Here is a 23,144-nt window from a genome sequence, read left to right as displayed (position 1 = left end):
GGAATGAATTGTACTACAAAAGTGGTTCCCTTTGGGATGGATGGATAGATAGATAGATACATATGACTTTGGTGGATCTTTCTCAGTGGGTGTTTTGGATTTACTCAAAGGATTAATCTTTTTTGGTTAAGTTATCATTGGAGAGGATGAAGAAAGTGCAAAAGCTTATCTGAATGAACATTACAAAAGCCAAATTCGTAACTGACGATAATGTCTGAAAAAGTTGTTTTTAACTGTGAAGTAAATGGGAGTGAAGAAATATTTGTTGGATGATTTAAACATGGTATTGTGTTTGGTTAATTAGATTGATATTTGCACTAAGGCAAACAATCTTTTGGTAGTTGTCCCCTAAAGTTTGAACATGTGATCCATCAAAGCCCCACCACTACCCCACATATTTCTCCATATTAAATTATCTCTTTCTTTCTCTATCAATATGAACTATGTATCAACCTATGAACCAGATGCCAAAGCATTAATCTTCATTTCTAGATCATTCTTATTTCCACTTTTAGTAGCTCTTTTTTCTTTGGGTTTTTTTTTTCTGCAGTTTCCATTTTACTTCTACAAAATATATATTAAATAAATATTATATAATAACCATTTCTGAAAACTCAATTCTGTTGCATTTGCTTGAAAAGGTGATCGAATTCATCCTTTGTCCGTGGAACTTCCTTTGGTGTAATGGAGTCAGATACTCATCACTTGTTGCTTTTGAGGTTAATTTATTTGCTAGAATCTGAGGCAGCTCGTAAATCAGTGTATGACCGGATTTCGCAATTCGTAAATGTGAACTTTTTTCTATTAGATTTTGAATTTTGGTGTCAATTTTTTTCACTAATTCCAAAATTTGATTAAGTGTTAATTTTTTTATTTATTGAATTTTGAAGTTGGATTAAGTGTCCATTTTTTTAGTGGATTTGAGAGAGAATTTTTTTTATCAACTTTCAAAAGTTATATTGGATTTTGAAATCCAATTATGTGTCAATTTTTATTTATAAGATTTCAAATTTTGATTAAATATTTTGTTTATCTTAAAATCTGGATAAATGTTAATTTCTTTTTGTTTATCAGATTTTAAATTCTGATTATGTGATTTTGTATGTTAACCAGATTTTCTAATCCAATGAAGTCTTAGATTTCAGACCCCATATTACACATATATTAATAATTTATTTATTTAATATATATTTTGTAGGGATAAAATGAGAACTGCATCAAAAAGTTGGGGGTGCGGAAGAAAATGAGGTACAAGTTTGGGCTTTTGCTTTCTGCACTCTCATAATTACTGTTTTCACCACATTGCTTTTAAAATGACTATTTTATATTTTATGATGTGTTTAAACAGGGGATGGCAAAAAAATCCGCGTCCGCAGATACCCACGGATAAAATCCACGATGGATAGTTGATATCCGTAGATATTTACTACTCGCGTGTAGCAGGTATTTTAATACCCGCTTATAAAGGGGTCGGGTGTGAGTATTATACTATCCATACCCGCGGATATTCATTACTCGCAAAAAATAAAAATAAAAATTAAATTTATATTTTATTAAGTTAAATTTAATCAAAATTAACATTAATTTATATTTTATAAGGTTAAATTTAATGAAAAATAAATTTTAATGTATATTTAATTAAAATTTATATATCTTTTGTAATTTTATTTTAATAATTTATAAAAATATAATTTATTAAATATTTGTGGGTATTTACGGGTATCCATGGGTATCCGCAGGTTTTAAAATATCCGTGGATATTTTTTAAGCGAGTATCCATGCGGGTAGCGGGTCGGATAGTGGATGAATTTTTTTTTTGTCGGGTCGTATTGTGGGTATACACTATCCGTGTCCGACCTGTTGTCATCCCTAGTTTAAACATTCATTTACATATTATTAATTTTGAAAACATTTTGGAAGAAAATTTCTATAAAAAGTTTGGAAGAAATGTATCTCCTCCATCCTTAATCGGGTTTAGAAACGACGTGAGTATAGCGATGGTATGGGTACAACAAAAAAGATATGGTGACGATAATGACAATGATATGGTCAGCAAAAGAGGATATTTTAGTTATTTTATTGCTCATATGGGGTGCAAGAAATAATCATGGGGTGCAGAATGTAAAAAATAATTTTGCAAAAGAAATCCGGTAATGGAGGATGTTGGACATGGGTTGGAATTGGGCTTGAGCTTCTACTTCGAAGATCCATAAGGATTATTCATGCACGAGTTTGGTTTTCTTAGCTTGAGTTCATTAATTTCAGCTCACTGAGATTCAAAAAGTAGTGTGATTTAAATGATGGTATCCATATACTTTTAAGGATTAAAATAATAATAAGATCATGAAGTTTAGGAGCTAAAATCACAATAGTTAAGTTTATTTTAAAATTTGTATATTTAGATATTAGTGTGATAATATCTTTTACTTTCAAAAACTAAAATTGTAGTTTATCCAATGTGTAAAAGGCTAAAATAGTAGTTATTGTTATATATTTTATTTTAGTTAAATAATATCAATATAAAGACATGATCATATAGGATAAAATACTGTTTACCAAATCAATAAATTATACTATTAATATGCAATATGTATAAACTACTATTATTTTATTTTGAAATATCGATATATTTAAAAATAAGCTTTTACCAAATTAGACAACCCACCATTTATTTATTGAATCTGTACTCCATATATGAAGTCCATTCTTTCGGATTTTCTTTGGTTAAATCATTATATAACTTATTACTTCATTGAATTTAAACAAATATTTAAGCTTCATTAAATTATTTTTATTTATTTAAAAGTTTGAATAAAACTTTAGGAACATATTAATGGATATGAGAGAAAATGGATTCATATTTTATACCTTTAAATATATTTTTCTTTAAACTAAGTTTAATAATTTTCGCCAAACTAATATACAAAACTATAGAGCCTTGTACTGAAATATCATCCTCCCATCCTAAATTTTTAGTAAAAGTAAATGATATATATTCTTATAACATTCTTTCACAACTCAAATATTTAACCTTTTATTCCATGAAATATATTTTTTTCTCTAGTAACTTTTTTTTTCTGTCCCCTTTTCTTATATATTGAAAAAGATGTTATGACAAAAATATATATATATATATATATATATATATATATATATATATATATATATATATATATATATTCTTATGTACAATCATTTTATATTTCACTTTTTATTATATATTTATTGAAAATACAATTAAAATATACTGTTGTCAATTTTTTAATAATATTCCCAGTTCAAAGGTCTATTCTATGAGAGAAGCTGTCATTTTGTTGTCACTACTTTGGATCCTTTATTTAAGGAAGTCCTGGAAATTGGTTCTTAGCTAAATAACGTGTTATATATAAAATTAAGGAACTAATGAAAAAAAATTAGTGATAAAAAAGGTAATTAACTAACAAGCTATTTTATTTTTGGACTATAAAATAAGCAAACAACTGTTCTTTTTTTTCTTTTTATGGTTTTTTTCTTTCAGAAACATATAATCTAGAAGAAAGTTCTAAAGAAACAAGTCTAGCTAATCTGAACACAAGCCTCTTCTATACATGCTTCTCTTCAAATGTCAGCAAAATCAGTGAGAGTTGTTCAATAAAAGCTGATAAACATAATGTGAAGAAGTTCTGACTGAGAAGTGCATACTATTCTTGTTGATGAAGGTTACCTGGGTGCAATCTCTTTTTGCCACAGAGAGGAACCCCAAAGAGCTTCACAGAACCATTAGCCTCATCACTGGAACTTACCAAAGACTTCTCCATGATATGACTCTTAGCTGCTCTGATCAAATTTCGAGACTGAGGTGATGATTCCAATTCTACCAGCTTCAGAATAGCACTGCTGCTTCTTTGTTCATAGGAAGCAGGACTTACATGGTTTTGGATGAAATATATGATATCATTGTATAGATTCTTCATGTGAGTCAGTTCTGATAACAGCATGAAGTTCTTTCTTCTCAGTCTCTGGTTGTCCTCAGAAAGTGCTGTTAAGATATCATTGCCTGCCTTAGGAGATGGTAATGGAGGAGTATCAATCCAACACAGATTCTCATCTGGCTGAAGAAGCTGTGGTGGTTGGTCATGCATATGGTAATGTTGTTGATAAGGGTGAGGGGTTTTCCTCCTGTGGATTTCACATAGAAGGTGCTTAGATCCTTTTCTGAAGTATTCATTTGCAAACTCCCACCTATCAGCAGCTACCTTCTTGAAACCCTGCAAAAAGAGGGAAAGCTATATATATAGATATAGATATAGATATATATGTGCAGTTTTACAAGCATAAGTCAATCATGAAGCTTGTGTAGCTAGGCAATCATAACTTAGCCTTGTTAAGGCAAAAATATGGAGACAAGACCATTGTACTTTTAAGGTTTTATACTACAGAAGATTCCATTTCTCTACTCTTCTGAATAAGAAACTTTGTCAAGAAATGAAGATGGAGAAATCTAACTCAATAGGGGTGAAAAATTGTCTTGCAGGAAATCTTAATTTATCAGAAGATAGCACAAAAGCAATGGTGAAGTATATATAGAGAGGAAAGAAGTTGTGCATATACAGAAGACATTATTCTCACATAGGTATTTAGCTGTCTAACAAAGCTTGAGAAGTTGTTGTGCTTGAAATAGTTTGGAAGAAGATCTCTAGCAAACTCTGGGGGCCTTCTCACAACAAACGTGGTTTCATCATCACCCCAAGACACAATGTGGTCAGTGAGAGGGTCATCAACAAGTTGGTATGTTTTTGTCAGAAAGGGAGCAGGCACAGACTTCTGAGAATCCATGGTGAATACCATGCTGTCTTCACACCTGTCTAGTGTGAAAGCCATCACTGAACCAAAGAGTGCTGCTGCTTCCAATACTATGCTTTGGAGCTCTCCTCTTCATTCACTTTTACCACACCACCAAGTTTTAAAGAACCTCATTCACTCTCTCTCACATTATATTTTGAAAAATGATGCATGCATACTTATGTGCTATGCTATTAGACCCTAAAGAGAGATTAACAGATACAGAAGAAAAAGTATAATAAATAACACTATGTGATGCTAAGAAAGTGTACACTATGCACATATGCAAGTATCATTACTCATAGTTTTACAACTCTGAAACAGAAACATATGACATATTTACTTAAATAACTATTCTTTGTCCGACCCCCCCTCTATCATGTGTGTAGTTAGTTTACAAACTTTAAGAAGCATATGACCATGTCAGTAAAAACAATGTATTTTTCTAGGATAAGCTATAATAAGATCCAATGAGCTATTAATTAGCTATTGATTGTTCTCTGAGATGCAGTGGTGGTGGGTTGTGATGCTTCTAGAGATGTGAGCTACTTTCTATTTTTATTTTGGAGTGATACCAATGGGATATATATATATATATATATATATATGTGTATACAATATTCTCCAAAATTTGGAGAGAAGGTGCATGAGGGCATATTAATTAAAACTTAAAATGTACTACTGAGATGGGTTGCAAGATCAGTTCTTTTGAGTTTGAAGTTAAAAAAGTTTGAAGGCTGCATAATACAGTGATTTTTTTTCTGTGGATACAAAGATCTCATGTCCTCCGCAAATTCCTAGAATAATAATTAAAATTGGAAGGTGATATTTTAAGTATTTTTGTCTGTGTGACACACACTATTGTGTGGAACTGAAACTTGGAAGGTTGTGATAGTCCTCCAAATTAAAAAGAAAATATGCTTACTTTTATGTATATTCATTGGCCCACTATTATATCAATGTCAGAAGTTGTTCAATTTGTTGGTCCCTCCCTCTCCTCCACCCTCGTCTTTACTTGGAAACTAGAACCAAAGCCTGCTGTGCTGTATATTTTTTTGTCCAATAAAAGAGGAGATATTCTCAACTCTTCTCAAGCTTTTTGAATGTGTAACACAGAAGCCATTTCTTAATTAGACTGGTTTTTTCTGTATTAAATTTTAATCAGATAAGTTCCCTTGAATGATACCTTTGTACAATTTCCATCCACCCTTTTGTTTTTGAATAACGAATGATTCTTTCAAGTGATCAATTACTGAACTTTGGAACACATCACTCCACATTAGTTGTGGAAATAAAGGATAAAATTCTGCTTCAAATACTAAAAGTTAAATGCACTATCTTTATGCATATATAGCTCTATTCTTTATTTATCATCACCATCAGATATTCTTATCTATAACAATAATTCAAGGTTATCGTTTACACAGAAGCTATGACAGGTTAATCTCACAACAATCTCATTCAAGTAAAGTACTAATAAGGATTGATGGGATAGAAACTTTCTTAGATCACCCAAATCATGACTTTTTGATTTCCAGCATGAGAAAAGTGTCTCAGAAACCAGAAAAGATAAACACTGTTGAAGAATTATGTGGTTGTAATTTCCCTTTTTCTCAGCTATCATATCCATCCCACCCTTTATTTTCTGAAGAAATACCTTTTTCTTATTTCATAGGGATATTTGTGGGGATCACTGTTGGGTTGTGATCACGAGGGTCACCATTTTAAATCTTTTCCCACTACAGCTATACGTCAAAGTTTGCCTCTTGTACATAACTATAGAACATGATAGAAAATGAGGTTATTATATAATTGTAAGTCTCAAAGTGCTTTGTACCTAGTTTTCAAGGTAGAACATTCTGACCTTTATTCATTTTTGTACAATCCAAAGCACACCCGTGACCTACACATACAGAAGTAGCTCCTTCTACTCATCAATCATGGAATAATGTATTTATATATACACTGCACAATTATTATGAGTGAATCTTCTGTCATTTGACTAGATAAGGTATGTACATATATTTCAATTTTCAATGCTGCTGCCTCTAATCACATATGCATGAGAGAAGGAAGAAAATGATCTTGTGCACAACCTTCTAGCTCTAGATTCCATTGTTGGAGAGGTCACATTCATATCACTCTCTTTCTACTTTCTTTCTTTCTTTCCACATTCTTCTCTTCTTTCTCACTTTTATTACTTTGAAAATGTATGTGTTGAAATTAAGTCCTGTAAGCATGCTTTTGAATCTTGAATTTTTTGATACTGTTTGGTGGTCAATGTGTAGTTAGGAAGCCTCTAAAATACCCTGCATCACTGCTAAGAATCTGAAAGTTTCAAATAATGTTTCAATAAGGAGAAGATTCTAATAATATTAGAAATTAATGTTACCAACGTACACCTACAGTTTCCAGTAGAAGTGGGCAATGTATGTTGTTGCATCACATGATCCATCTCCATCCATGTGACCCACTGCATGCCTTTTTAAAGAGAAAGAGAGAGAGGGTTTTGTCTTTTATGTATCATGCACAAATCTAAATGCATAACATGTGAATATCAGCATGTTGCAACTAAATTAATATACAGAAGATGCCTCCAAAAGTCACTATTATTGGATTAATTAACAAAAAGGGAAGGTTTGAAAGCTTAGAGGTTTTGTAAAAGTTAACACCCAGGTTAATTAAATTCCATGATTGCACTCTTGAAATTTGAAGAACAGAAACTGTGCCTCTTTATAATATGTGTGTGTGTGAGAGAGAGTTCTTTGGAAGTTGAAGTGTTTTGAAAACCAACCATCCAACTTTCTTTTATGCTTTTACACTGAAAATATCTCTAAACCGAAAGTTAAACACTAATTCTTTGGTGAAGATTATTGAATGTATAGTGAAAAATTGAAATCTGACAACATGCACCCACAAGTGTACCTTTAATGGAGAGGATAAACAACCTTACAAAGAAAAAGTGGAAGATAGCTAGAACCATGAACTTAATGCATAAAAAACCTTATTTGCCCCAAAATATGCTTTTGTCCAGATTTGGTTGCATCAGTGTAGTATTTGTATACACATGCATAGTTAACTACTGAACTTACTTTATTACTTTCAAACCTTCAATTAAACTAAACAAAATAAAAACTATATCATGATTAAGAGATGTTATACATATCTATTCTGAGAAACTTAATCATGTCTATTTTTTTTCTCTGTTGCAATAAACTTCAGAACTAGTACTAGAAGAATAAAGACCAGCAGTAATTTACAGTAGTTAAGAGACTTTGATACACACAGACACACTTTGATATGATGAAATTTTGAATATCTTGTCAAAGAGTCATTTTCTTTTTCTGGTGAAGTTAATAAGGTAAACATTCTCTAAGATGTGCAGATGACAGAAGATGGAATGAAAAATGATTATATCAAGTTATACTGATAGTGGAACGATATTAGTTTTTTTTTTTCCTTTTGAAAAGAAAATCTTAGTGGGAGGGCTGTGAGTTGATGTATCTACCTTAATAAAGTGATATGTGGTTGCTTCTATGGAGTGGCTCATCAGTGGATGAAGAATTCAGCACCACATCTCAGGCAAATGATGAAAATTCACATGCGGAGGACAATGGTAGGAAGCTTTAGTCTATCAAGCATTTATATGTAAAGTAATTGCTCCTATTACTTGGATTTTTGCATCATTACCCCTCATGCATTTGTCTCTCAAGTGTGGTTACGTTTACACTATGTATCTCTCTCTTTTTCATGATCAAGGGTCCCGTATTTAAAACTTTCTTTTTTGCAGAATTCATGTAAACATGGTGATAAATGGTGTTGTGAGAAAAACAAGATGGAACTGAGATTAAGGTGAGTTTAAAATGTTACTGTTGTTTATTGAAAGTTGTTTTGTTTTAGAATATGAACAAGGAATTGTCAGAAGCAGTGATCAGCACAGGAAGTAACAGTTTTCCTTTCTCTTTTTTCTCTGAAGAACTTTGTTATTTAGAGAGGGCATAGAAAAGGTGAAAAAGTGATGGTTAGTGGAGAGAGAGAGAGAGAGAGAGGTGAATGGTGTGTCTTTCTGCCTAGGAAAGACAACAATTTAGGTCAAGCAGTGTGCAGAGAACAAAGCATTAGAAAAAATGAACCATGGTCGTGTATTTAAAAGTGAATGGAAAGGGCAATTTCATAGGCTTTTTTTCCAACCAACCTTTCACTCTCTTCCATGTCTGCATGCATACATTTTGTTCTCTAATCTTTACCAATTGCCCTTTTGTTTTTTGTTTTTTCCTCGTGACAGTCAAAGTGGTGCAGTAATGCATTTCTGCAATGGAAAGTATGCATGCCATTTTAATTCCTCGTTATTATCGATTGTTCGAATTTTGCTCCCATGCCAACGATTTTATATTCTGTTCTTTTGGGCTACACCGTTTCGAGAGTACACATAAAACATTTGACTCCTTTTCTTTTTTTCTTTTTTTTTCACTAACTTTTCCAAACATATTAAAGAAAAAAGTGATGACAATTAATAGAAATGAAGGGTAAGTATTATGATTAAATATTAAGATCCTTTCCTTACGACTTTTTTTTATATATATGTTCTTCGTTATCCACCTTCATGTACTAACATAACCATCAAGATTGATATAAATATTAAGAAATGATATTATGACACACTTATATTTATTTGACACAAGATACAATAATAAAATGGTCACAAAAATAAAAACTTTGTAATTTTTTCAAGAAAGAAAAGAGAAAAAAATAAGGTTAGTATGAAATGGTAAAAAATTGAGGTGTTGAAGAATATTTTTCATAAATATTTTAATCTTTTCAAATAATATTTTGATTGAATTCCACACACATAAATTTGCTTAAGTTGAAGAGAGTTTTTTTTCTTTCTTTCAATTTTAAGAAAATCTTAAGTTTTGCATTAAAATATTATTTTTAATTGGTAAGGATTCATGTAACGACTCATTAAAAATACTTAGATATATTTTACCGCCTTTCTTTATATAATTTTTAAAAAATTAAATTATTTTTTATTTTCGACATTTTATTTTCATCTTTTTTTTCCTTTTAAATCACATGTACATATCCACTTAAATAATTATATTTGTCTCTTTTTGACATCAAATTTGTTTTCCTTTTCGCAATTTTTAACTATTGTTCTCAGATTAATTGATGCACTCTTTTACATTAAAATAGATAACATTATCTTTAAAATGACCTAATTTTAATCAATTATCTATTAAAAGACGACGCATGTTTTCCTCTAGTATAGCTCTTTAATTATACCTGAATTCACTTTCTATATATCGTTTATAATTTTAAATATTTTTCTATTTGATGTTCTATCTACGTTTAGAGTTTAGAATATCTGTATAATATAATATATGATAAACTTGTGGGTTCCCATTAATACAAACCCTAACTTTATGAAAAGTAAAATTATATTCATGTGCATCTAATCACGTCCAAATTCACGACATTGTGGGCAAATCAGAAATTAAAATCTACACATTGAGTTCAATATCGGTTATCAAACCTCTGTAATGTAAAAAACAACTTATAATAGTCTTTGGTATTGACGTGTGGGGAACGGGAAGTTGTAGTACTACAACGCGTTTGAGCTATGTGTGTGAAAACGAGTAGTACAACATTGTACTCTAACACAACCCCTTAATCTTTTTTGTGAGAAGTACTTCGGTGTAGTACATTCAAACCTAGCAGTACCAGGATAACTTACGGCTATATATTTCATTCGATGACATTGGATAAACCCATTACATTGAGTTTAAGGTAAAGACATTTCGCAAATATATCGAGATAAATATATCGAGGTAGAGAGGTTCTACAGGGTCGTCCTGAGAACACATGAAACGTATTCAGAATATTTGACTCATGTGTTCTCAGGTCGCCCCTGCTGGACTTTTCTCTACCAGGATACAGCATTGACGTCCAACTGCAACCGATTGAAGATGCACTTAGCAAATATTGGAAACGGAGCAAAGGGAAAAAGAATGTAGACCGAAATTCCTATTGTATGCATGAATGTTGTTCAGGTAATTAAGCTACATGATGATTCTCTTATGTTCATGAAATTGCATATTTCAGGCATACCTTTTAAAATAAAACAAATAAATGAGGATACAAATAACCAACATATCATGAATTCAATCTTGCTAAGAACTAAGCAGTAAATATAAATTAAACTAAAATCTTAATGGAAGAATCAATAACTAGGAGCTCGTCTGTAAGTTTCTTCCAAACTCCGCCTACTATGAGACATCCTTTACCCCCTTGGAGTGGTAATTCATTGTTTAATTCACCAAATTCTTCGGTCTTTCTCATCTTCTTAACAGTTGAATTATCAAGTTGCAGAAGGTCTATTGTGGCATCTCTCTTTGCACCTTGTGGGGTCAATTTCCAATTCTCTTCCTTTTCCCATATTAGATCTTGTTCTTCATTGTCAATAATGTCAACAACGGGAAGACAACCAGATGATACTTGATTCTGTTTTTCATTGTTGATAATGTCAAGAACGGGAAGACGGCCGGATGACCCAACAGCACGGGGCAACATTCCAATTGGACATGGGTTCCATGATTTTGCTAGAGTCCATGTCTGTGATTTTTTAGTGTCACAATCCAACGCTTTTGGGGTTTTATTTTTCGTAACCTGATGCTTAAATAACTCTAGCTGTTTAGCTGCTTCATGTATAGATTCGTCCAATTGGAAAATGTTATTTGAAGTTAATAAAGAGCTTTGATCATCTGCTTGCTCTAAATTCCACAAACTAATGTGAGAGAAACTTTTAACTTTCTCCATCAAGTAGTTGTCATCCATCAGTTCTGTGAGCTGAACTGCTGAATCCATGAGCTGCTTGTTGATTAGTTGTGATATTAGAAGACATCTATGAACAAGTCCAAGGAAAACTCCTTTTGGCACATTTGCTGCTGCAGAAGGAACTCTACTGAGAATTCCAACAAGCCATGCAAACAAAGAAGAAAGCCGAAACTCTGTCCTTGATTGTAAAATCTCCATATTTGGGTTATCTACCAAAGTTTTAAAAAAAATGGCACGATTTGAGATCAATATTGAAGAAACTAAGCAAGCTAAAGTCAAGTGCTAAGTAAGAGAACAGACACCCAAAAAAAATGGACAAAAAAAAATTGACTCAATATCTGACTTCTGTGGACTTAAGGCGGAAGCTATACCTAAGGGAATCCAATAAAAAAAGCATTTCTATCAGTAGTACATTGCAAAAGCCCTAGAATGTATATGGCATTTAATAAGTAACTGAACATGACATCAAAGAAGAAAAGCACACAGGAAAGATACATCCCAAGTACCCCAAAACAAACAGATATTAAACTTCAACCAGAAACTCTACATAATGAAAAGGGGTGCTTTACAAGGAAAAAATGCAACCAACCTTCGTGCTTTATACCTTCCCGAGTCTCGATCATATCAAGGACTTCCTTAAGAAGATTCAGAAGTAATTCTGGTTCCTTAGTGCACAGTTTAAGTATGACAAGCTTCCAATCAGCCAAAACCTTCTCTGTAGTTGGACCAATAGAAACATCGTCTGCCTTCTCTTCCAACTCTGAGGAACTTAAAGCTTTAAAAAGATACTCCAACAACACAGAAACAATCTCTGAAGAAAAGGAGGAATATAATTGAAGAATATATTTCAAGATCTTCTTGATCTGCTTCTTAGATCCTGAAAGCATTGCAATTCACAAGTAATTAGGTCATGGATACCCTGAAACAATAATGAAAACTAAAGTTACTCTACAGCAAATTAGTTCAGTATCACTTATTTATCAGAGTAAGATAAGAATACCCAATATATCATATTATATATTAAGAATCTCATCTATTTGATCGATCAGCTTCAAGAAAATCCAACACTTGAGTTACTTATGAAAGAAAAAAAGATGAGATGGTCAGGAATCCTCCTAAAACAGAACAACCACGATAAAGAAGGAAAGAACACCCACTCAAAAACAGAAAACCAATCTCTTAGCATAATAAACTAAGGAACTCTCAAAAATCAAGATGTGATTTAAACACCAGAAAGAGACCAAGAAAACAACAGTATCCTGTAAAAGAGGTTAAGTAGAAACAAATGGTGTTGCATCCTTTCTTTTCCATTTTTTTTAGTTACATGGTCTTCAGACACAATTTTAAAGTATGTCTTGTCCTATATCCCTCTGCAACCCATTCTCCTTTTACACACACAAAGACAACAAATAAGTTTTATTGGATTAAGAAATTTGAACAATATAATACCTTCAGTTCGTGAAGGTTTACTCTTCCCAATCATAAGAGACAATAGTTTATTTCGCCCAAAAAGCAATTCACCCTGTTTGACCCCTTTAAAAGAGAAAATACACAAGACGTCAGAATTTTCTAGACACAAAAAAATGGCAAGTACATGCTTTAAAACAAAAAATCTACCCCAACAACAGCTGACTATAGACAAAATACTTGCCATGAAATAAATAAAATATTATCACAAGGTGGTAAGCATATGAAGCAAAAAATGAAATGTTTGACTTTAATGTGAGCAAAAATCCATAATTTCCAAAAGAAACTGTATCAAGAAGTAGATGTTTATAGGGTTCCGCAGACAAGTATAATAACCCTACTTCGTACGTTGGACACATCTATACAAGCTAGAACTAAATTGATATAATATAATAGAAAAATGAGGACTTGCTTTTAAAAAGCAACGAGCTTGTAAAAAAGTTATCATAGGAGTTGCTCTTCAAAAGATATTACTGGAGGAAAAATATGCAGTTGAATGTCATGTTACTGTTATTGTTAGTACAAACACTATAGTTAACTTGTACAGCTTCTTATTTTCTTTGTGCAGCTGTCAGTTCTTATAACAGCTAGTAGTAAACTACATCTATAAATATATCTTGTATGCAATCTAAAAACAATACTACACCATGAACTTTACATCCAATAATAAAAATTCCTTGACCTGTGTTACCCTTACCATTATACTACAAAAATTTATTCTTTATATTTAAATTAAGTACGGACCTCAAGTTAAAGCAAGTGAATGGGAAAAAATAAAACAAGCCATGAGTATAAAATTAAATTGGTATACAGGTTTTCACTTAAATCTTTTTCACGCATGGAGAGGGGGTTAGATAAAATTTGGTTATACAATATACAAACAAAAAGTACAATACAATCACAAACTACATGGAAAGTATATCACATTCTGAAAATGAACAGAAAGCAACAATGACATTATTGTTTCTTTAATTACTCTTACAATATTTATTATTTCTGATGCTAGAGGAATTGGAATATCAGTGACCAAGATGGAAAAACACTAGATTACCAAGAAAAAATAAACTAGATCCAAAAGGTTTATATCATGCATCCTAAACACAGAATACACGATCCACAAAATAATGGGGCAAAGGACTTCCAACCATCAAATTTTTGTATTGGGCTTTCAAAATTAAATCACATACTTTCCCACGTGCACAAGTTTCATCCACTTAAATGAAACAGAAAATAGGAAAACAGAAGTTTCAACCTAAATAATACCTCTCATTCCACATAGAATTGAAGATATTTGACTTGAAATAAACAAGTGCAAGACAATGACTAAAGTCAAAATATGATGAAAATGAAAATTGCTTACGGACGTTTTCCCTTTAGCTGTGAAGAACTAGACTGGACACTCCCATTGACTTTCAAGAAGATAGCTAATTCACGAATCTTAGACTTAATTTCTTTCTTGACTTCTGTTATTCCTTCACCTTGAAAAGGAATTGCTTTGCTCTGAGGCTCCCAATAATAAGATTTTAACCAATCAAGTGCCTGAAATTATTACCAAACATTAGATGAGTTTGGAGATAAGCATACATGTTAAGAATATGGGAAGAAATTGTCCACACTGAAGTAAGATAAAACTATTCAATCATGGATATATTAAAATTCAATTTTAAAATGTAAAAAAGAAGTGTGCATTATTCTGAAGATGGTGATAACAACAAACCACAAAGTAGATTTCAAATATCACTTTCTGACATGACAACGCCAAGCTGGCACATAGAAAGTGATAGAATAATTAACTAGTGTCTTACTTACAGTCATGTAAAGTCTAAAAGTAGATTTTACCAAGGTCCTGTGACATTATCTGAGTTTAGAGTATAGAGTATAGAGTATAACTTGGATAACTAATGGTTCTGGTTATCATTTGAATTGAATCATCGTAATGCTATATAATTAAACAATAAACAATGTAAAAGAAATGTACAGAGGAGGAAAAAATTAATGTGTGAAAGCAATCAAGCAGTTATTAGAAACAGAAAATAATAACTTAGTCCATTGCAAATATAGCATATATTTCAGTGAATACATGCATGCACTCAGTCTTTTGATACCATTACAAGAGCAACAATACTTTCTTTCATATATTAAAACTATTATAGTACAGTTACACAAAGACATTGAGAAAGAAAATTCAGTCCAGTCCTTTCCTGAATGCCAACAATTTAACCCCAACCATGGACTACACCCACGTGTTAAGAATTTAATTACAAAATAGCCTATAGATTGTTGAGAGACAGATAATCAATCAAACTGAAATGAACTGTACAGACCTTGACAGAAGCACTACGAACAATCTTAAGTGATGGAAGTTCACGGTGTGATCCCTCTGCAATTACAGCAATAAATAAGAAAAAAGGCATGGCCGCCCATAATGAAATGAAAGAAACAATGATGTGAAGTTTTTTGACATTTGACCAGTATGAAGATCATGTCCCATTCTATCAGCAAGACAAAAACAATAATTAACAAGGGCAGGAGGAGACTCGTTCACCATGTCGAATATCAATCAGCATGCGCGGAATACCAATTGCATCAGCTGCCACTGCAATCGATGCCACTTCTTTCTTGCGCGTCTTCTCAACAGCACAATTCACAAGCCTTCAAAAGAAAAACACCATTATACTTAACAAGGAAAAGTTTTCAAAATGTGACTATCAATGGCAAAAAGAAACATAAAAAAGAAAGGCAGAGTAAGCAAACCTCATGATCGCCATGCAATACAGCATAGAAAGCATCTCCTCTGAAAGAGAAGCTTCATTCAATTGATCCTGCCTACAATTAAATCAAACAAAGTTGCTTAAAGTTTAACATATACCTAATGTATTATGCATATATATTATTTTTCTAATTTGAAAAGGAAAATGTTAATAAGAGGTACAAGAGGAGAGGAGTCAAGGTTACCTGAAATAGGAGTCTTTGAGTTGAATTTCCATTATGGAAGCAGTGACTTCGATTAAAACCGGCAAAGAACCTCGACTTCGCCATGTGGATATCTGAAACGCAGAAAAGAAAACGCGGTTAGGTTTACAGTTGCACCGTCTTATGAGAAGGAAATTGAGAAACTTACTCGTTTGAGAGCTGATGAAACAGAGTGAGGAGAATTGGAGAAGAGAGCGCGTTTGACGAAGAGCCACTCGTCCCAATTTAACCAAGGCACTAATCTTCGTGCGCTTGATGAAGACGACGGCGATTCTGCAACCACGTTGGCTACTTGTTCGAACCCTAATAACAATGGCGGATCCATCTCAGGTGGCGGCGAAGTGTTAATGCACCGCTGCTTTTAGTCACACTTCCAGCGCTGCTATTTCCCTCTTCTTTTCAATCCTAATATTCTCCAGGGATTACTCACTCCTTGCTATTATGGTTTTTAAAATTTATACGATATATATTCTATCTGCATTGATATGCATCATATAAAGTGTTGTAAAAACACATTTACAAAATAGATAATTTTAATTTTTATGGTCTGTCATATATATTTTTTATTTGTTAACTTTTATCTTTGATTATTTGTTAAATAATATATTATGAATTATTTTAACTTAAATTATTAGTTTTAATTATTTTTGGTGGTGAAATAAATTTTAAAACAATTAAATTAAAAATTAAAGATAAATAATTATATAATATTACATAATAACAAAATAAATTTTTAATCAGAAAATGTATTTTAAATAACATTAATATTAACTACTGAATAACTAGGTGTCTTTTAAGAAAATAAAATTAATAATAATATTAGTAGTAAATTATTTTTATTTGGATAATATAATCTCTTTCAATGGATCTTCCTTCTTAGTCGTTATCCTTTTTTCAGCAAGGATCAAGCTATGTAGTGTTTTCTGATGATCATAAATGCTTTAAAAGTCAATTTAACTCTTCTATGTGAGACATGTCCTATTTATACTATTTTACCATAGATGTTTTCTGCCTTTCTTGAACTTGGTTAAAATTGAATTGTTGTTGGTTGAGTTTGTTAGTGTCTAATTTGGATTATCAGGATGATTTTCCTTAATCAAATGGTTATTGATTGCTTACGTGTCATGATTAATAGAAAATAATTTATATAAAAGAAAATAAAATTAAAAATAATGATTAGTGAAAAAATGATGTGAATAATTTATAGTGTGTTATACTGTTGAAACACAAACACACACATAACATCATTATTTTAATTATCAATTAAAAAGGTATATTGTAAAGAAACCTGTGCGGTGAAAAAGGTTTTACTTTCAGACCCTCCATTTGTATTCTGATGGCTATGGCTATAACCATTGTCTCTATTTTCTCCAATCGCTATTGACACAGTATCTGCAATTTTAAGTACATTAGTGGAAAAGGTAGCGTGAAATACATTTATTACAACATACATATTTTTCTTTATTTGCACAAAAAGCTAAATACTAATCCATTAGGAGAATCTTAAGATTTAAGTACCACATTAAACAACAGAGGATTAGCAACAATTAACATTGTTCTTTCACGCGGTAAAATGTTGGAATTTGACTAGAAAAGGATCTCAGATGCTTTTTAGCTGCTGGCTTTGGCTCGCTTTACTGGGGCTTGAAGGGAATTCAGATAAATGGCATCCTTCTTGTCCAGTCCATCAAACAGATAACTAAAGGGTGGCATTTGGATGTATCTCCCACTACCGGGAGTAACCTTTAGTTCATCATTTTCCCAAACAACTCTTCCTCCTGCAATAGTCACTTCAATTTTTCCCTGCCAAAAGGATTGATGTTGCACTCAGTTCACTAAATTTAATCCTTATATGGTCCTGTTTATAGTTAAACCAGTACCTTTCCTGTCCTTCCCTCGTACACATTTGTGTCCAGTCTAGAGTGGTGGGACTTTGCACTTATCTCAAAGCTTGAATTTGGATTGAGGATGATAATATCTGCATCAGATCCCGGCAGAATAGCTCCTTTCTTTGGATATATGTTGAAGATTCGAGCGCTAAAATGATCATAGAAAAAATATCAGTAATTATTTTAGCTTTTGGCCTCTTTACCAAATTGCTTCCCAAGAACTGGAAGCTAATATGCACTTTGACTGAAAATATACCATTCTGTGCTTGTTAAACGGACATAATCAGAGGGGGTTATTTGGCCAGACTCCTGTGAGATTCATAAGCCATAAGTTCAAGTTAAGAGCTTAACCTCGCCACCATTTTACTCCAACCTAACAAAAAGAGGATGCTAAACAGGTGTAGTTGATGTCTTACCACCATGATGTCCCATACCAAATGCATTCTTTCTTCAATACCTACAGATTTTGGTTGCAATGTATATTAGTAAGGAACCATTTCAAATGAGCATCAATGTATTTAGGCCACAAACATCCAGGACTTTGTTGTGATTACCATTGACACCGTTAGGAATTTTCCGGAAGTCATCAATTCCACGAGCTTTCTGAGTGGAGTTAAAGGCACAATGATCAGTTCCTACCAGCTGCAAATTTGTAAAAGGTAACCTTTGGTCAAAAAGCATCTTAGTAAAAGAGCACATAACTGAGTTCAGGGCATATATAATACACAGATCAGGAATAATGAATATGATAGGATGCATTTTGTAGCCAATACTGTCCTAATTATCCTTAAATGGTTATTTAACCTAAGCCTGAATCATTATGTGAAACCTGCAAAATTCCTGTTGAAAGAGCAGCTTGAAGAGCCTTATCATGTCCTCTTTTCCTAATGGGGGGACTCATCACGTATCTGAAACGTGAGAATGAATAAGGCTTATGTTCTTAAAATTCAAAGCAATTAAGAAAGCAGTAAACAAAACATTGAAACAAGTGAAGGAACTTGCTTTGCTGCAATCTCAAAGTCTGGATGCCAAAGCCAAGACTCATCAAGGGCTAACCCAGAGGCAATAGGTTCTCCGATTACCTTTTGTCCTTCAGCACAATAACAAACAGTTGATCTTACTATTGCATAAAACTATGTTATCGGGGAACAGAAAAACTTGAAATGTCATCCAGAGACATATAAAGATCCTTTTGTTCATCTTCATTGTGACCATTCATCAGAAAACACTTTTTTCAGGATTGAATGAAGAGAGAGAAAGTTCACCTCGGAGAGGAGAAGTACTCCTCCAAATCAGAAAAGTACGAAACAAAGAAATAGGGGTAAAAAGGCAGGAAGACCATGCAGTCTCTCTATATCAGAAATGGAATTTTACTTAGGAAGCTCGTTTAATGACTACAGAAGATACTTAGAAAAAACTAAACAAGTTATAAATGGTTATCAAGTTAGCCAATTTATCGAAGCTATCAGTTCAAGTTAAATATCTTTTTATTGCATTTCTCCCCAAAATAATAATCTACTACTCCCCTAATACATGAATAAAAATTGAGACTAGCAATAAAAGGATTGAAGAACCTGATTTCCGGGCTTTTGCAATTTCTTCCATTGCATCAATGCTCATTACATGAACCACATATAGAGGAGTGTTCACAAAATCTGCTAAATGAATAGCACGACCGGTTGCCTCTCCTTCCACCTATATAGTTCAACAAAGTCCAATGGGGGAATGTTCTGTATGATCAATATTGAAATATAGGAAAAAAAACAGGTAATCAATATAATCAACTACCAACTAAATGTTCATGAAAACAGATGAGAACGGAAAACAGCAAATGCCAAACTACAGTGGTTATCATAAGTATGCCACATTTGGACACCAGCATGAAAATTGTACATTACAGTTTGGTTAGATAATGAAACAGGGCATGCCAATATTAGCATTCCATTACTCAGTAAATTCATTATTCATCATGAAAGAACAAATCTGAGAATTTACTACTGAAGGCCTTGAAAGAGCATGCCCTTCCGGACCAGTTATTCCAAGTTCTATCATTTTCTCTTGCCCTTCATACACAGCATCTCCATTTTCCGCGTGGACCATGGCTAAGGCACCAAGAGACTTGCATTTTTTAAATCCTTCCAGAAGAAGCTCATCATTGATCATGAGAATTCCTTTGTATGCCATGAAAAACTTGAAAGAGTTTATACCTGCAATTATAGAACAAATACATACTTCCGGGAATAAATTCTTCACCCCTCACCCAAATGGTTACTAGTACTACCACCTAATCAACCAAATTATCATAATGAAACAAGGAAACAATAGATCACGACCTTTCTCCTTGACCATGAGCTCCATTTCTCTCGAAACAGTTTCGTCCCATTTGGTAATAACCATATGAAAACCATAATCCATGCAAGACTTCTTTGCCTTTTTTTCATAGTCCTCAAAACCAGCTGTCAAACTCCCATTCAGTGGTATTACGAAGTCAATGTGCATTGTTGTCCCACCAGCCAATGCTGCAGCCTGACCACTGAAGAAGTCGTCAACCGTTGCAGTAAAACCAACATCGAATTCTAGATGGGTATGAGGATCAATGCCCCCTGATCAATTAACAAAACGAGCATTCATAGAGACTATCATAAATTTTCATGTACCTTTTACAGTGTCAACCAATTCATAAATCATCTCATCAGCTACTTCTATACTTATAAAAAAAAACCAAACTTATCATACATGGCAATTGGTTGTCATCCACAACTCATGTATATTATTATTACCATATCACTGATTAATGCAACTCCTCCTAGAATTGAGCTTTACAACTCTAGACATGTACGGTGATTCAATAACTACTCAACAAAAGACCGTTCCATAGGTCCAATAAATAAAACAATTAAGATGAACTCTAATGCCTTAGAATTTGGAGTTAAGAATAAAGGACAAAAAAAGATTTACACTGTCCATACATTCTAATTTTGATTCTGTTTGGATATAAGCTAGAAGAAGATTTGAGAGCTTCTCTGTTAGAAGATAAAATTATATTTCCAGTACACAAACTTTCAAAAACGTGTTAACTTGCATTCAAACATGTCCTTGATCTAACAGTAACAGGAGATGAATTATAGTTGTATAGGTTGAAACCTGGCATGACATATTTGCCGAAGGCATCTATGACAGTGACGTCGTCAACAACCTGGGAATGGAACCGAATCAATCATTTGAAAATAGCAAATTAAGAAGTGCTATTCCAAGGGAGTTTCATCAAATACCCTGATGTTAGGATTAACTGCAACAATTACACCATCTTCCACGTAAACATCAGCAATCTGTTGGTGATGAGCGTTCACAACCGTGCCTCCTTTGATCAACAACTTGGACGATCCAGTTCCAGCATCACAAAACTGAATCATTCGAAAAAGAAAAACTCGAATTCAGCAAAGAAACTAGTGGAAATGAGAATCTAAGCTCAATTTCTGATGATCATAGTAGTTGAAACACTTGAGAATCGAAGTTCGAACTCTTCTGTCAACGCAAAAAGAGAAACCGCAAAATGAAAATATGAAAAAAGAAAAGTAAGATATAGAAGTGAACCTGATTGGATTGTGAAAGTGAAGAGGTAATGAAAGTGAAGAAAGTAAAAGAGAAAATGTGAAGGAATTGTGATGTGACGAATCGCATTCTCTGTTCCGACCAGACACTCTCGAGAGAGTCGGAGTTGCTATCTCTGTCAACGAGGAGCCTGTTTGGATAGCTGCTGGAAAATGCAGTTTTGAGCTTCCGAAAGCTTCTGTGAAGAAAAGTGATTTTCTTACAATATTAAAAATTAAAAATCATATAAAAACTCATTAAAAATGTTAAAAATTAATTTTAAATATCTTAATAAAAAAACTTAATTCTATATTTTATTTCACCATTATTACCAGCAAACTTTATTAGTTAAGTTTGTTTATTCGCGTATATCATTAGAGTTTTAAATTTCTTCAAAATTGATCAATTTGTTAATTTTAACAAAAATAATAATAAAAACATCATTTTAACTCTCTTTTTTTCAAAAACTTCATAGCACAATTTAACAAATCCAAAATGTTTGCACAATTATGTTTATTTTTCCTTTTATGTTTTGTTGTTGTTTTAGTGTCTTTGGAATTAGGTATTTAACATGTTTTTATTTATTTATTTATTTAACCAAGATCTTTTCTCTTTGATGTTTATCTAAAGAGTCTTAAAGGAGAGGTGTTTTCTTTTTTCTTTTTTTTTCACTAGCATAGTCTCTGAATGTTCATAGATTGTTTTTTTTAATCAAATGTTCGTAAATGGTAGGTACAACTACAAATGATATATACTAAAAAATAAGATTTGATAGATATAGATCCGTTTGTTTGGGATTAAACAGATGTTTAAGTATAAAATAATTTAGTGATTATCTTTTAGGTTGTTTTAAAAAATAAAAAATACCTTATTTTAATAGAATTCGTTTTAAATAGCTTTTTATTCTAACTAAACTTTCCATTTTTTATTTTATTATTTTAAAATTTTAACAAACACATAAAAAGTGTTTTGAAAAAAACATAATAATTATTTAATGACAAACTTATCATATGGGTTCATGATTCTATCCCGTTTGGAGTTAAATTTGATTTATTTTATTTAAAAAAATACTGATTATTATAATAATTATTATTATTATTATAATTTAAATAAGTTTTTAATCTTATAATTGGTTTATATCTCAAATTTGATGTAATTTGGTTTTAAATTTAAAACATAAATAGATATAATTTTTCTAACCTAACTGAGTTAAAAAAATTAACAAAATTTTAGACATTAATAAGTTTTAATTTCACATAACTACAAACATATTTAATTCTTATTATTATTATTTTGTTTCATGGCTAAATGTCAGAAAAAACAAATTATTTTAAAGAAAAATATATGTTAATTGGGACATTTTTACTTAATTACATTTATTAAAATTTTAGAAGTAAAATCACGAATCTACTTATTAGAAATATATTAAAAAATAATTATATATATATATATATAATTTTAAAACTTTGAATTAAAAACAATGTGAGACTTTTTATTTGTTGAATGACTTTTTGGGACTCATATTATCTAAATATTTTAAATTTTGTAATGATAATATGTTCACTGGAA

General features: G+C 32.0%; 3 protein-coding genes and 1 long non-coding RNA gene across 9 annotated transcripts; 1 reads left to right on the top strand and 3 right to left on the bottom strand.

Moving 5' to 3' along the window:
• Window positions 1-3,539: 3,539 nt before the first annotated feature.
• Window positions 3,540-5,363, bottom strand: LOC108337481 (heat stress transcription factor B-4b). The gene is made up of 2 exons (XM_017574014.2): window positions 4,609-5,363; window positions 3,540-4,247 (listed from the first exon to the last, which is right to left on the bottom strand). Exons 1-2 carry the CDS (start codon window positions 4,858-4,860, stop codon window positions 3,681-3,683), a joined length of 819 nt encoding a protein of 272 aa, XP_017429503.1. The 5' UTR covers window positions 4,861-5,363; the 3' UTR covers window positions 3,540-3,680.
• Window positions 5,364-6,884: 1,521 nt separating this feature from the next.
• Window positions 6,885-9,025, top strand: LOC128197924 (uncharacterized). Its single transcript, XR_008250647.1, has 3 exons — window positions 6,885-6,947; window positions 8,207-8,437; window positions 8,612-9,025. It is a non-coding gene; the product is annotated as an uncharacterized LOC128197924 (long non-coding RNA).
• A 1,795-nt stretch (window positions 9,026-10,820) lies between these two features.
• Window positions 10,821-17,507, bottom strand: LOC108338019 (uncharacterized). 6 transcript variants are annotated; one of them, XM_017574651.2, is made up of 10 exons: window positions 17,384-17,507; window positions 16,244-16,500; window positions 16,078-16,169; window positions 15,877-15,948; window positions 15,668-15,774; window positions 15,447-15,502; window positions 14,487-14,661; window positions 13,105-13,188; window positions 12,245-12,532; window positions 10,821-11,864 (listed from the first exon to the last, which is right to left on the bottom strand). In XM_017574651.2, the coding sequence occupies exons 2-10, from the start codon at window positions 16,418-16,420 to the stop codon at window positions 11,017-11,019; spliced, it is 1,899 nt and encodes a 632-aa protein (XP_017430140.1). In that variant the 5' UTR covers window positions 16,421-16,500; window positions 17,384-17,507; the 3' UTR covers window positions 10,821-11,016. The 6 variants fall into 6 exon arrangements, with proteins under 6 accessions (XP_017430140.1, XP_052736003.1, XP_052736005.1 ...); XM_052880043.1 differs by having other exon boundaries at window positions 16,244-16,570; window positions 17,384-17,488; XM_052880045.1 differs by having other exon boundaries at window positions 12,260-12,532; window positions 16,244-16,570; window positions 17,384-17,488.
• Window positions 17,489-21,775, bottom strand: LOC108338021 (dihydropyrimidinase). The gene is made up of 13 exons (XM_017574654.2): window positions 21,579-21,775; window positions 21,257-21,388; window positions 21,129-21,180; window positions 20,318-20,587; window positions 19,980-20,191; window positions 19,559-19,679; window positions 18,987-19,074; window positions 18,814-18,892; window positions 18,539-18,626; window positions 18,401-18,441; window positions 18,241-18,293; window positions 17,976-18,132; window positions 17,489-17,898 (listed from the first exon to the last, which is right to left on the bottom strand). Exons 1-13 carry the CDS (start codon window positions 21,663-21,665, stop codon window positions 17,707-17,709), a joined length of 1,572 nt encoding a protein of 523 aa, XP_017430143.1. The 5' UTR covers window positions 21,666-21,775; the 3' UTR covers window positions 17,489-17,706.
• Window positions 21,776-23,144: the final 1,369 nt, after the last annotated feature.

The sequence above is a fragment of the Vigna angularis genome, chromosome 7 (assembly GCF_016808095.1).
Source record: "Vigna angularis cultivar LongXiaoDou No.4 chromosome 7, ASM1680809v1, whole genome shotgun sequence".
NCBI classification, from domain to species: Eukaryota; Viridiplantae; Streptophyta; class Magnoliopsida; order Fabales; family Fabaceae; genus Vigna; species Vigna angularis.
Note: the sequence above shows the minus strand (reverse complement) of the source record. Positions and strands in the feature narration are given on the sequence as shown.